Source organism: Anomalospiza imberbis, chromosome 3 (assembly GCF_031753505.1).
Source record: "Anomalospiza imberbis isolate Cuckoo-Finch-1a 21T00152 chromosome 3, ASM3175350v1, whole genome shotgun sequence".
NCBI classification, from domain to species: domain Eukaryota; kingdom Metazoa; phylum Chordata; class Aves; order Passeriformes; family Viduidae; genus Anomalospiza; species Anomalospiza imberbis.
The window spans coordinates 49248650-49263313 of NC_089683.1; the positions used below are offsets into that span (position 1 = coordinate 49248650).

General features: G+C 47.9%; 1 protein-coding gene and 1 long non-coding RNA gene across 5 annotated transcripts; one reads left to right on the forward strand and one right to left on the reverse strand.

Moving 5' to 3' along the window:
* Positions 1-117: 117 nt before the first annotated feature.
* LOC137470712 (uncharacterized) lies at positions 118-8375 on the reverse strand. The gene is made up of 3 exons (XR_010997211.1): positions 7955-8375; positions 744-851; positions 118-275 (listed from the first exon to the last, which is right to left on the reverse strand). It is a non-coding gene; the product is annotated as an uncharacterized lncRNA (long non-coding RNA).
* VGLL2 (vestigial like family member 2) lies at positions 6144-13595 on the forward strand. 4 transcript variants are annotated; one of them, XM_068184318.1, is made up of 4 exons: positions 6144-6691; positions 8890-9181; positions 10893-11418; positions 12255-13595. In XM_068184318.1, exons 1-4 carry the CDS (start codon positions 6611-6613, stop codon positions 12388-12390), a joined length of 1035 nt encoding a protein of 344 aa, XP_068040419.1. In that variant the 5' UTR covers positions 6144-6610; the 3' UTR covers positions 12391-13595. The 4 variants fall into 4 exon arrangements, with proteins under 4 accessions (XP_068040419.1, XP_068040416.1, XP_068040417.1 ...); XM_068184315.1 differs by having other exon boundaries at positions 6148-6691; positions 10893-11411; positions 12307-13595; XM_068184316.1 differs by having other exon boundaries at positions 6153-6691; positions 10893-11411; positions 12469-13595.
* The last annotated feature ends 1069 nt before the right edge of the window (positions 13596-14664 follow it).

Below are 14664 nucleotides of genomic sequence, written 5' to 3' on the forward strand. Positions count from 1 at the left end.
CAGAGATACCAATATGAGACTGTCAGAATTCCCATCTGGGCTACAATATGACTTTGTATACACTGTTTTTCAGTGGATTGGACTGCAATATCTAGATATTATGAAAATCAAATGATATATTCTTTTATCCCCTTCTCCCTCACACAGTGCATGCCTGTAGTGTCAGTATGTTTGTTGATTCTTTTCCTATTGTTTTTCTCACTCCTTCTTGTTTGTTTTTCAAGCCTCGTTTCTGAAGATGGAGTTGAACTTTGCAGCTGTGAGGACTAAATTCTCTATTAAATATAACCATTAAAAAAAAATTAAATGTAGGTTTTGTGCAATTTCATAAAGTCAGGATATTTTCCAGGCCCCCTATTTACACTTAAACCAGGAGCTACATTATTTGGGGCAATTCCACACAATGAGAACACAATTCACTGTAGCATGGCTCCACCTCCAGTATTTTGCTATGAATTTTCTTTTTATTTTATTTTGCAATTTTGTTCCTTAATATATATGCTGTTACCATTTTCTAGTGGCATTCTCTCAAAGCTTAGCCAAATACACACTGCATAAAAGAGAAGTGAAGCAGTGAGCCCCTTATGTGTAATATAATATTGCCCACCCTAAGCAATTAAAGTTTCCACTTGAGGAAGACTTAATCACGGAAGTAAATGAGAGCCTTTTTTTTCCTCAACCCAGCTTCATATAGCTGGTAGTATTCTAAAGTCTGTTCAGACATTAAAAGACACATACCTTACCTGTTTGTGCTCTGCTGAAAACCTGATTTTCTTGTTGTTCCTTGCATCGAGCCACTCTCAAGCTGCAGTCTTCCTCTGCCACCTACCTCCCTCTCTCTGAAATATTGTCTAAAAGAGTGGAAAGAAAGATGCTTCTAAAACAAAAGCATTTACAGGAATTAAAGCCTTTGTATAAAATCACTTTCTTTTTCAAAACAAAACGTGCAAAGGTATGACTGTGCAATCAAAATCATTGAGACTGGACATTGCAAGGGATCTATATATCACAATTTAGGAGTTTAGTGCCTCTATGAATAGGGCTGGTGTTTAAGAAACCTCAAAAGAGTGCAGACACAACCCTTTTCTGCTTTCACACAAAAACAATTAAAAAAAAAAAAGTAAAATAAAACATAAATTGCTCCTATTTTGTGCATGGAGGTGATTGTTATGGAACCTTTTCACTGAAATTACATTACTGCTCTGTGCAGAGAAAAAACATGCATTGTAGATATTACATACAAATACAAAAAATATATATCTTCGTGAATGGATCTCAGAACAAGCCAGATTCATCTTCTGGTGGGTCTGTGCTGAGAGGGGGAAAGAGGTGCACACTAATTCAGCTCAGATCTGAATGTGCCAAAACACCTGCATCAGAAAAGCTGCTGCCTCTGCCTCTGAGGGCAAAACGGAGTCTGTTCCTATGCTGACTTGGGAAAAACTTCCATGAACTTTCCTGTCACAGAATCAATCCCTAAATTCAATGCATTCAGTGTGTTCTCACACATGTGAATGTATTCCCTCATGACAGCCCTGGATTTCCCTTCGAGCCCTGCATAATGATCTCTTCATCTGCCGCCATCAGTAGAGGAGAGACAGGTGATGCCGCTGGCCCGTCAGGGCTGGGCAGGACGGGTGAGTGACACGCACCAGATGCTGCACCCTGAGCTGGGCTGCAGCTCCCCTGGAAATACATCATGGAGTAAAAATCACCGCGTACATTCCAGCTGCTGCACAGCGCGTCACTGGAGCAGACGTGCTGTCACATGTACAAACGCACACCAAATAGTATCCGTGCGTGGGGTTAGTGAGCAGCTAACTGTTAGTTCTTAGAGGTGTAGGGGGGGAAAAAGGAAAAGGGGAAAAAATCATACCTTCAAAGGAAGATCAAAATTAACTATACAAGCTCTCTGAGATTGAAACACAGGTTTTTCAGGACAGTGAAGGAGACAATGAAGTCAGTGATATGTGTCTCTGATTTTTACTTTATGTTTTACTGTATTTATAATACTGACTTTTTATCTTTAATGTCTGTTAATTCAGTGTCCACAAAAGCTACCAAGCCAGAAGCTCTTGAGCCTAAAGTCTTCTGCATTAATACAGACCCAGAGGCTGGACCTCAAAAACATCCCTTAGAACACCATGGTAACAGTTGCCAAGCCCTAAAAAACAAAAAGCTTTTAGGGATGTGGAGCACAAAGACCGACAAGATAAGAAAGAGGAACAGAATTATCTATCTTAATTTATTTCAGCCAGGTTTGACCCACATAAACTCACAAGTAGTGCATTCAACTATAAGTATGTGCTGAGTCCTACAGGCAGATTGAGGCATTAAAGAGTAAAGTAGAGAGCAGGAATAGGAAGACTAGTGAAACTGAACTTATCTCATGGAGGAGGCATTGCACAGTATAAGTGATACATGCAGCAAATAAACAAAAAAATACAAGAAACAAGTTAACACACAATCTTCAGTATTTAGAAATAAGACTACTGCCACATAGGAGTACAGTATATGAACACTGTATAGGAATATTTGTGGAGTGGATTTATAGGATTCATTTATGGACTGTGCAAGATGATCATTAGTAAATTAAAAGTTGATATGAAATCATACCAATAAATTTAGCAGGTAACATAGTAACAAGAAGACTGGTGAGTAAAGTGAGAATTGGGACATTTGGCAATACCTGAGCCCATCGCTGAGTCTCTTGTTGGCATTCTCAAGAGCAAACAGCACATGAATGGAGCTGTTTGAAGAGTTGCACATCTATGACCGAGAAGGACAAGTGATGGAAAATGTCTTAGAAAGGATGACTGTACAAGGCATCGTGAGCAGATGTCATAGGTTCACATGGGATCATCACAGTTTTCAGCCTAGTTACTTGCAATCTCAGTCAGATATATAAGAGGTTAGAAGAAATTCCAGGACGTTCCCAATACCATTGGCTCCTCACCACCAAGCAGTCCAGGTCTTTTATGTACTTGTAGTATCAAAACTGAAAATACAGTGGTCATAACAGTGGGAGAGCACATCAGTGTCATGTCTTTAAAATCGTGTTATGGCAAAAAAACCCAATAGTTATAAGCATCAGTTGCAAAGAAGGTACTTCTTAGCAAGAGAAACATCAGAAAGATAACAAATCCTTGCCCCCAGTATGTTTAGAACAATGCTAAAAAATTACATAGGTTGCAAATAAATGGTACAAAAACTATTAGAGGACTCGCAGTAGAAAGCTAAGGAGCTTCATCTATTTTGGCAGGAAAAATATTATATGGAATAAAATCAATTTCATAAGAGAAAATATTACATTCAAAAGGACTGATTAGATAGGTGAACTAAGGCATTACATGAACCAACAGCTGGAGGCTGAAGCCAAGCCAACCCAAGCTGGAAGAGAAAAACACTGAAGGCTGCTAAGCAGAGCAGCAAACGGCTGCAGTGGGGACTGGATTCTCCACCCACCTCATGGTATCTTCTATTTGGAAAAGCACGCCTTACTGGAAACAGTGAAAGTCTCCCTGAGCTTCTAAAGAAGTATATTATGAACAGCAAGAGTGATATATGTGGTATGATTGAAAAAAAACAGAAATGTCTCTTCTGGATGATAAATACTTAATCCTTTAATTGAATGTGATACTCAGTGCTCAAACCTTCACACACCAGGGGCTGGCAGGCTAGCACTGGATGTAGGATTTCCAGGGAAGGTGAACAACTAATGTGGCCAGTACTACCATGTTTTTCTCCCAGTCTTTCTGAATGCTGATGTTTTGTTTCATGATCTGTTTGCTTGTCTGGTGGACCATTTGCAGTAGTACCCAATTCTTGTTTTGTAAAAAGTTCCAACTTAGCTAGAACACTGACTTGTTTTATAGGAATGTAGATTTCTGCATATTGCTGTATATCAGAACCTATCATTCTTTATTCTGAACAAGATTTTCTTTTCATATTACTGCTGTGAAATATTTATCAGTGTATGGCTTAGGAGTAGGCCCATGCCAGTGCTGTGATGGGACACAGCCAGTTCTTAACCCATGTCCTTTCTAAAACTGTGCTTTCCTTTACTGCTGTCATAATTTTCTCTCTGAGGTAACTCAGCTGTTTCTTTCCAAGTTTTTGTAATTCCTTATGTGACTCAACCCACCTAAAATTCTTTAGTTAAGACCAAAGAAGATTGTTTTTGTATAATTGTAAATGCACAGTGAGATCATTAGTGAATATAGTTTCTGACCCTGGGTTCCCAGGATGATTTCCTATACCAGGACTAATTTCACAGACTCACAGACTTTTTGCCACCAAGAGGCAAAATACTGCCAGCATTTTTGCATGAATGTTTTTATTGCTCTGCATTAAGACACTGAAGTTTACTTGCATCTTACACTGTATAGTTTTACAGCCAAATAACTGTCTATAAAAGAGACTTAATTCATACCAAGCCACATCAGAGCCGATTCCCCCAGCATATACTTGAGCATGAGGTAAAACCCCTGAATTCAGCCCTCAAGGAGAGATTCTTCGGGGTACACAAGCTAGACCATCTGCCACACTGCAACACCCAGTCACACATGTTGCTGTTACACTTCGGGTTTTTCCACACGAGTGAATGCTCAGCCTTGGCCAGTGTTAGGTCCTACCTTTGCTACAGCACAGAGTCCTGGTGAAGGGCTGGTCCGAAGAGCAGGTGGGAATTCTGTGTCTTTGGAGCAGGTGCTCATTGGACTTACCCTCTGAGAAATGGGCTTTTTTTTTTGGTACCTTGCCCAGCACACCTTTGAAACAGGCACAGGTCTGTGTGTGCTGGGAAAGCTGCCTGCCTCTCACAAGCAGGGACACAGAGGAGAAGTGACATCCTGTTGTCCCAAGTGAGATCCCTCAGTCTCTCGCCGTGAGGAGGGAAGGGCTGTTCTTTAGCTGACTGCTTGATTTGGCCCCCAGCCACAGAGTGAGTCCTTCCCTCTACTGTGATTATTTGCTTACTGCTCAGGATAAATAAAAAAATAAGTTACACTTCTCATTTTAAAGCCTAATACCCAGAGGTCATCCCCTCATTTTCTTGACCACCAACACAAAATTGGCTCTGATGGGGGAAGAAGCAACACTGAGGCAGAACCCACAGCCACAGTATTTCAGGCTGCAGGACAGTGTGAAAAACGAATTTCCCAAACTCCCAAGAATACAGAGAAAGAAATTTGTTTAAATATGAATTTTAAACCTTGCACCTGGTGCAGAAAATATTGAAACACGATCATCAGGCACTGAAATATGTTTTTGGTGAACGAGAGGCATTCAAAACAATTTCTAGCACTTGGAATATAAAAATTGCATTTTGAAGAAAACAAAATAGAGTCAATGTTTCATTTTAAATATGACGTTTTTCTGCTAAAATTAGTTTAAATATTTCCAGGTCTTCAAAATTCAAAGTGTTCATTCTTTTCAGATTTTCCCCAATACTTTCATAACCGATCAGCATTTAAAAACTGAGTAATATTCTTTCTCTTGCATTTTCTATATTTTTTCTGCTTTATTACAGGTGCTTAAAAGAAAACAAGATGGGTCTCCTCTCACAGTAGTTGTGACCTGTACCATGAAGCTGAACATTTCAAAGAGTTGATATTGAAATGAGAACTTACATCTCTGTTAAAATATAATCTGCCTCCTATGCAACTCCTGTAAAATGATGAGCAGTGAAGACACATTCACCTATTTACAACTGTGCGTGTTGTACTCAGCAGAAAGCCAGGGAGTAAATACATTTTACCTTCACGATAATTTGTTGTTTTGACGCGACTTTGCCCTCGGCGTTGTTTTAGTTTCTATTAAATGCAAAAATATCGCTGTTCCCGGGATTTGTAATGATTTAAAAGTTTCTGGGGAGATTATTCCTCGGGAGCAACTGGTTTTTCCTCCTTCGGTTTATCAGACCTCTCAACTCCGGTGGCTTTGGTGGTGGCATTTTCCGGTGGACGCCGGACTTGGTGGAATTTGGATGGGGTCACCCAGATCCCTGCCTTTCCCGGAGTTCCACTTCGCCCGGGCAGCAGCGGGGGCCGACGAGGTGGGGGGGCGGCAGGGGCATCCTCCCCGGGGGCAGCGGGGCAGCACCCGGCACAGGAGGCACGTGGAACGCAATGAAATAAATGCAATAAAATCAAAAGCAGCGGGAGATGGGTTGACTCACTGGGCAAGTCCCCATCTTCTGCCGACCCCCGGTTCTCCCCGCATCCCGCCAGCCTCCTGAGTAGCCGGAGCTCCCCCTGCGCCTCGAGCCCCGCTGCTCCCGGGCAATCTCGGCTGCGGAACCGGGGTCTCCCTGCTCCCTCCGCCTCTGCCACCCGCCGGGACCGGGGCTGAAATTCCCCCGGCGGCCGGGGAGCCCCTCCGGTCCCGGCGTATTTGCGGGAGGGAGCCACGCTATAGGAAGGGCGGAAGGCAGGGAAAGAAGGCAGGGAGGGGGTGTCAGCAAAGCCCAGCGCGGCCTCATCCCCCCTCACTCCTCCCACCAGTGCGTGGTGCTTCTTAACCCCCGGGAGCCTCCCTCCCTCGAAGCATTACTCCACTTTGCAGAACTCGAGTTGATGAGAAAAAAAATACTTCTCGGCCGCGGCCAGCCATGAGCTGTTTGGATGTTATGTACCAAGTCTACGGTCCTTCCCAGCCCTACTTCGCAGCAGCCTACAGCCCCTACCACCAGGTACGTGCAGGGGACAGCGGTGAAGAGGCAGAAGGTGGGAGGGGTATCGTCTGGAGGATGGCCATCTGGGGCCTCACCAAAGGGGAAAAGGGAAAAGGAGAAGGGGAGGGGAAAGGGGGGGCGGGAGGGGGGGAGATCTGGGAGCCTGCGATGGTGAGCGGAGCAGAACCGCATCCCACCTTGGCGCGGGGCTCGGCAGGGTACGTACCCCTGCGGCAAACGACGGGCTACGGGATGCCTTTGGAGAGAGGGGACGATTTTAACGCTCAGAAGGATTTTTAGGGGGTTTGTTTGCTTGTGTGTTTGTTTTTAAATGTTTGCTTGTTTGTTTTCTTTACGGGACGGGCTATTTCCGAGCGCGGCGGGTCGGGGTAGCGATGTGTGTGGGGACCGTCGGGAGCTGCGACGCCGGGCTTCCCGGGGCATCGCTCACCCATGCGCGCCGACATCCCGGCTGCTGCCACGGAAGCCTCTTGGTGCAGAGATTTTACTCCGGAGGGGTGCTCCGGAGTTACGCTCTGGAAGTGGGGTAGGCGAGAGATACGGGAGGTTGCGGGGTTCGCCCGGTTTGGCGGTGGCAGAGGAAATCGCGGCCGCGAACGGGAGCAAGGGCTACAGGATGCTCCCTTCTCCCGGGGCGCTCTCGGCGGCGGCGGGACTCCGGGACGTCCCTCGGCCCCCGCGGCTGTCGGCAGCGGCCGTCGCCTTCGAGATCCGCGGGTGCTTCGCGAGCTGCAGCCACGTTCCGCCGCCTCACTGCGTGTAGCTCCGCCCGGGAGGTCGCGGGTATCAGCTAATCCCGAGGTTTCAAGAAAAGGATGGCTCCGGCCGCCGGGATGTTTCGGGCACGCACGGCCCGTGGTGCGCGGGGGTCTGCTGGCGCCGGGACTCTCACGGTCCCGCGTGGGTCAGGCTCTGCTCCCCAGGCTGCACCTGCTGCACACCGCTTTCCTTTTAACCCCTCTGCGTTCCCAGTTTTCCCCTCGCCCTTACCCCTTCCAGAAATTAATTCCTTCCTCCCCCAGCATAACGAAAAAGGGGATGGATATAGAGAACGGCGCCCCGGGCCCGAGGCGGGTGCAGCTCCTGCCGCACAGCGGGCCGGGGCCGGCGGCGTGGCGGTCCCTCTGTCCCCTCCAGCGCCGGGCAGTGGGGCCCAGGACCCGTCACAAAAGACAGATAATGTCTTTCCCCACTTTGTCTTCCCTCCCACTACCCTCTCAGCCCCCGGTTTATGACATTTTTGAGGGGGATGACCATTACCTCAATGGCCGAACAGGGAGCCAAGCGGAAAGGCGGTCGTCGCGACGAGTGACATTATCAAATATATCGCGTATCTTGGCCCAAGACTCTGCCCCGTCCTCTCGGTTCTTCCCCGCCGGCCGCCTGCCCCAAGGCTCTGCCCGCGGCGGCCAAGCTCGGGCTCCGCGTCCCAGCGCTTATTGCTAAGAAACTCTCAGCAGCTGCAGACACGTTAACGCGCCTGAAGACGGGAAACATCCGGCAAACTTCACAATGCCCGCTGTTTTCCCACTCGGCGGAGTACAGTAAAAGGAGATTAATCTTGTAGTAAATACCTGGAGCTTCTTGGTGTCCAGAGAAGTGCTGAGTTTTGCCCTGAAGTGTGTTTTAGACTGTCAGTCTTTTTTCCCCCTCTTTGCTTCTACTTCGCCGCTGTGGGTTACAGGACACTCTTTGCATCAGACAGATTTTTCGGAGCCGGGACCGAGCGGCTCTCGCCTTCTTCCAGCTGCCGGCTCTGCTCCGTGGGTGCTGGGCCGTCGCCCGACCGTGCCCCCGCATTGCAGCCCCTTGGAAGCCGCCGTCCGCTCCGGAGCCAGCTGCAAAGAGCCTTTTTCTGCAGGGCTTGATGCGGGGGACCCGGCGGTGTGACCCCCGCCCGGCCGAGCCTTCCCCACCCGGCGGCTGTCTTGCTCCATCCCCTTGGGCACCTGTGGGTTTCGGTCCACCAGCCCTATTTGCAGTCCCTTCGCTGCCCCCGCACTACAGAGGGCGATATGGGGGTGTGGTGATTGTGGTGTATGCCGAGGGGACGGCGGGCAGCCGAGGACCAGACTTGGCATCCTTTCGGAAAGACCGTGGGAGAGGGCTGGGCGCTGCACGCCGGATGGCACAGCGCGGGCCAGCGCACCTGGATGTGCTGCGTGACCGGCTCCGTTTTCTTTCCTTCCCTGCAGAAACTGGCCTTTTACTCCAAAATGCAGGAAGCCCCGGAAAGCAGCAGCAGCGCCAGCGCCGGCAGCTCCTTCTCCAGCCACGCTGCGGCCAGCATCAAGGAGGAGGACTGCAGCCCCGAGAAGGAGCGACCCCCCGAGGCCGAGTACATCAGCTCCCGCTGCGTCCTCTTCACCTACTTCCAGGGGGACATCAGCGCCGTGGTGGACGAGCACTTCAGCCGGGCGCTCAGCCAGCCCAGCAGCTTCTCCCTCGGCAGCGCGAAGGCGGCGCGGAACGCGGGCTCCTGGCGGGGTGAGCGCCCCGCGCGGCGCGGGGGGCGCGGGGGATGCGGGGGGCGGCGGAGGCCCCCTCTGGGCCGGCACATCGTCCTCGCCTCGGCTCTGCATCCCGGCTCCCTCCTCCCTCCCACCAGCGGCTGGTGCCCGGCGGTGGCATGCCTCCTCCGAGGCTAGGAGCTGCCAGCTGCTTGGCCCTTTTAGGGTAAAAAGGAAAGAATAAAGCCCTTCAGATTGTGCAGGGAGGCCATGGCTCAGGGGGAAAACAGCCTGAGAGGCGGTCGGGGAAAACAAATTGTCTTTTCACTGCAGGTGCTTTACCTGGAGAGGTTTACCACCCAACTAGCCATGGAGTGACTCCCAAACTGTGACTGTGACCAATGTATTCCCCGTTGACCCCAGCTTTCAGTTTACAGTGTTCATAGTGATGGGAGCAAAGAAAAAACAAATGTGAGAACAATCCCATCAGCTTCCCACCTCAAAAAAAAAAAATGGTGTGTGTCCCTGTATCATGCCCCGCATGTATCACCACCTCGATTGCTGCTGAAATGCTAACAGAACTTACATTTCTGAAAACAAGGGCTTGCAGATCTGCCTAAGGCAATGTGCTGTCAAGGCCAAGGCCATGGCTTATGCACAGATCTCCATATCCATGCCTGATTCACACTGGATAGGCCCACGAGGATAGTCAGGGCAGAGGGGAATAACCTTCCCCACACTCCGTCTGCCAGAGTTAGGGCTGGCACTTCCTTGTGGACAGTCTTAGTAACCCTCCCTCACAGGGCCACCTGCTCAGCCAGGGCTGGTTTCCCAGACCTTGCACAGATTGCTGTCTGTAGTGTCTAAGAATATTTCACGGGTGAGAGATATTCAGTGCCGGAATTGATGGCAGTAGAGGAGTTTTTTTTGCTCATGATGAACTGCTTCCCCTTCTCCCAAGCAATGCCAAGGCTCAGAGCTGACAAACTTCCCTGGCAAAAAATTATTAGGAACATAGTTTTATTTCTTTCAGGAACAGTGTGCCTTCCCAATTAATCATACATAACATCTCTTTGTGCTATTAATAATCACCAGTCCATCTTGCATGTTGCTAACTGGGCTAAGAAAATGTAGGGTCTTTGTCTTTGCCCTGCCAATCTCCAGCAAGTTCTGCTGAGGGCTTCCCAGACAGGCTGACAATATACCTAAGAAACAGATGGCTGTAATAGATGGAGAATTGCCCCCAGATATTTGAGTAATTCCAACTTGCCTTTAGTCACATCTCTCACTGTTCCTGCCCACTTTGCTACTGCACTGAGGCAGCAGCCACTTTCCAGGAAGTGTTGGGCATAAATGCTTAGATGAGATTATTACAAAAACAAACAAGAAAAAGGCAAACCTGAAAACTTAAGTGGCGTATAGTAGCCCTCGGTTTCCACTGCTGAAGAAAAGAGATGTTTCTTTTGCCTTAGGTAACAACCTCTTGCCCATCTACATAGTAAGAAAAAGCTGGAGGATATAGTTGCAGCTTCATGGATAAGCCATAGGAGAGGTGTGTTGGATGTTTAGTCGGAGAGGAATCCATATTTGTTTGGAGCAAGTTCTCATGCTTGCCAGTTTTTCGTGGAATAAAGGAAATGAAAGGACTGTTTTGGGTGGATCAGGGAGGGACAGAGCCCTAGGGAAAGGAGATCAAGTCTTGTGGTGTGTGCTCATTGCTGACTTTCTTTCCCACTTCCTTCACCCAGATGGTTCCTTCCCAATGAGTCAGCGCATCTTCCCGCCGTCCTTCTGGAACAGCACATACCAGCCCTCCTCGGTCCCAGCCAGCCTGAGCAGCCCCCTGGCAGCTGCCGCCCACAGCGAGCTGCCCTTCGCCACTGCCACTGACCCCTACGCGCCCACCTCTCTGCACGGCCACCTGCACCAGGGCGGCCCCGAGCCCTGGCACCACGCCCATCACCACCACCACCACCACCACCACCACCACCCCTACATTGGGACACAGAGCACTGCCTACCCCCGCCCCACCGCCATGCATGAGGTCTATGGGCCCCACTTTGACCCGCGTTATGGCTCGCTCCTGGTGCCCACCGCCTCTGTCCGCCCCCACCGCCTCACCCCTGCCTCCGTATCCACACCAGTCAGCCCCCCCTGTGAACTGGGCAAGAACGAAGCGGGTGCTGCTGCGGCCTGGACGACACCGGGTCCCTTTCCCAATGCAACAGGAGACATGGCACAGAGCATTGGCCTCAATGTGGACACAGGTAATGAGCTGCCCTCGGTCCCTCCAGGTCCCCTGGCTCAGCTGCACCCCTGCTCCCTGATTCCACACCGACCATAGCAGTAGGGAAGGACTTATGGGGCTTGGCTGAGGTTCTGCTGTGGGGGAATGAAGTGAGGGTGGAAGCCCCATGTGTGACACCTGAGCTCTACCCTGGGTGTTCTTGGGCTGTCAGGCCAGGCAAATGAGGAAGGATGGGACAGGCCAACACATCTCATCTCCACAACATTATTTGAATTTCTGATGCCTTCAAACATTCCCTGAGGCTACAGGTTGCTTTGAGGTACTTTTGTCCTGGCCCTGGTCTTGGTCCATTGAGCAGCGAGAGCTAGGAGCAGAATGGAGCAGCCCCAAAGGTCACTGCTTGGCCCCATCCATGTGCTGCCCTGAGGGGTCATTTCTAGACACCATGCAGGTTCACGAACTAGCTCCTCTCCTTATTTACTTTTTCCTTCCAGTTTTTGAGATGAAAGCACAATTGCATTTACTGAGCAAAAAAGGCAGAGATGTTCCCCTGGTAATGCCTGCTAGGGTGTCTGGAACCAAGGCTGTGGCTGTCATGCTGACAAAAATGGGTACGTAGGCACAGTCAGCAGTGACAGAACTTGAGTCAGTGGTTGTGAAGGGAAGGAAAGTCTGCTCCATGCTGGTTTCGTTATTGCAGCCACTAATGGGTCCTTATGATGTCCTCACTTTAAGCAGGAGGGAGTTCTCCAGTGTGGTTTGGGCTCTTCTCCTTGTTTCACAGCCTTCTGGGGCTCTGGAGATCCCATGCTTTAAACTGATCTCAGCTGGCAAGAAATGCAATTTGTTTTCCTCTTTTCTTAAATGCCTGTACCTATTTTTCTTCCTTTTTTTTTTCTTCTCTCCATTCTCAGGTTTGCAACCTCAGGATAAAAGCAAGGATCTGTACTGGTTTTAGAGCTGTCCTTCACTCTTCTTCCCCTGGCTCTCCCCTGTAGCTCTCTACCCGTTAGACATGGTGGCATTCAGAGCTGAAATCGGGTCAGTTTGTAACGGCTTCTGATCTTGGTTTGCAGCTCGCCGTTACTCCTTCTGTGGAGGATCCCTTCTGAGCTGATGTGCTGACTCAAAGACTCTCAGATACCCCCTTGCCCTTTTCCAAGCCCACCATGGCCCTGCTGCTCCAGGAAAGACAACAGGATTTAAAAGGACCTGGCATTGCAAGAGTGGTACTTTAGACTTACTTCGGAGAGGAAAGTCGTTCTGTTGCAAGAAGAGAGCCAAAGACATTGAACTTCTATTTAAGCAGACTCCACACCCAGACCTGCAGCCAGACTACTCTGAAAGAGTCAAATAACATCATGGATGGGGATGCAAAACCACTGGCCTTCATACAGGCAACAGAGGAAATTGTGGGGGTTTTTTAGTGGTGTGAATATTTTTTTATGGCAGTGAAAGTTATTTCTTGAATGGAACCATGGGAAAGCTACTCAGCAGTTTTGAACTGGATTTTTATTTTGCATTATAGAAAAGTAAAAGGAGAAGAAACTGGAACTCATGAACATTTTCAGACTATCAAGGAACTGGTCAGATTTTTCAGCTTTGTGGTTGTGAGTGGCAAGTATCTGACTGGGGCCACCTGCCCTGGACTTGCAGATATGCAGCTGTTCCCCTCACAACTGCTTAAATCCCAGAAAGACGAAAACCAAGGTGGCACTTCTCAGAGTTTGGCACATTGCATTGGCTGTATAACAGTTGTTTGGTTGGGGGTGGGGTTGTTTGTTTGGTTTTGGTTGGGGTTTGGTGGTTTTTTTTCTCTTCTCCTTTTTTTTTTTTTTCTTTTTTCCTTTTTTTTTTTTCTTTTTACAATAAACATTTTCTGGTGAAAGTTAAACCCCCTTAAAGCTGGGGGAGAAAGGAATCAGATGAAGAATGGCTCACCTCCAACCCAACATCCTTTAAAGGGAACAGCGGAACGAAAAGCACATGATGGACATTAGTTCTGAGTTGCCTCTAACACTTCCCTTTGTCTACTTGTTTCTGTCATTTTGCCACTTTAGTAGCTCTTTTGTTTGGGGTTTTTTGAAAGGGGGAAATAGATATTTAACAGTAGCAAAGCTGTATTAAAGGTATCTCCTTCATTCATCCTGTGTACTTTAATTAAGAATGAAAGGTAAATAAGAGAAATGAGGCAAACTGGAAACTTCAGGATGAAGCAGAGAATATATCTCTTGTGTGGTTGAAGTGAGTTATTCTATTATTTTGCATGAAAGATAAATAGAAATCCAGCTGAAAACAGCTGAAAATATTTTCTTGGTGAGTAAAATACACAGCGATAAATACAAAAATATGAGACCATTTTAGAGTATGGTGTGACTGTAAGATTGGTTAAAGTAAGGGAGCTGCTCCACATGTCTTCAGCGAGAAGAGGGGACTGTGGCATATAGAACTGCTGTTGCAGTGGTAAATTAAAACGTTACTACCAGATGATAAATAATTAATGAAACAGGGCAGAAATGGCACTTACCCTACACTTAAAAGCTGTCTTTTTTTATAGACAAAACATCTGATCCCAATACTACCGTGTTTTGGGGTTTTGTTCTGTTTGTTTTTTTTTCTTAATGTAATGTCTTTAAAGCTGACAAATTTTAAAGCATATAGTAGGAAATTCCTAACATTACCCCCCTGATAATGGGAGAAGTGGTAGAAAATTAACGTCTGTGCTGTGATCCGAGTTTTTACCTTCGAAACTCTCACAAAATTTGGCATCATGTTCACCATGTCTCAAGAGTGGAGTTATGAATAACCCAAAGTTGCTTCTCCTAGTTTGATGAAAACTCAGTTTCTGGGAAAGGATAGGAATCCTAACAGAAAGAGTTTGACAAAGCAGTGTGAGTACGTACAGTGAGAATCTGACTAGGTGCACCCCCGGCCAGAGCTTAGCAAATGGCAGGGGAGGACTTGCAGTGATTCCCTCAGCCAGACAAACCCACGGGCATTTTTCCCTCAGCCTCCAAATAGCCAGAGCCCAGACAAGCTGCAAAGGGCAAGGGAGTGACCCCAGAATTTACATTATTTACTAAACCAAAAACATTCTGAGGTGTTTATCAAGGAAGATGGCACCACCTTTTTGCAGGAGAAAAGTTACTAAAAATGGTGTTTAACTGCAGAAGCTTCAAGTTAGCAGTGTCATTTTGTGAGCATTTTCCTGAGGGCTTTTTCAGGCTGTTTCTAAAGATTTATTTTTTTAAAAAAGGTAAATCTGAGTCTGT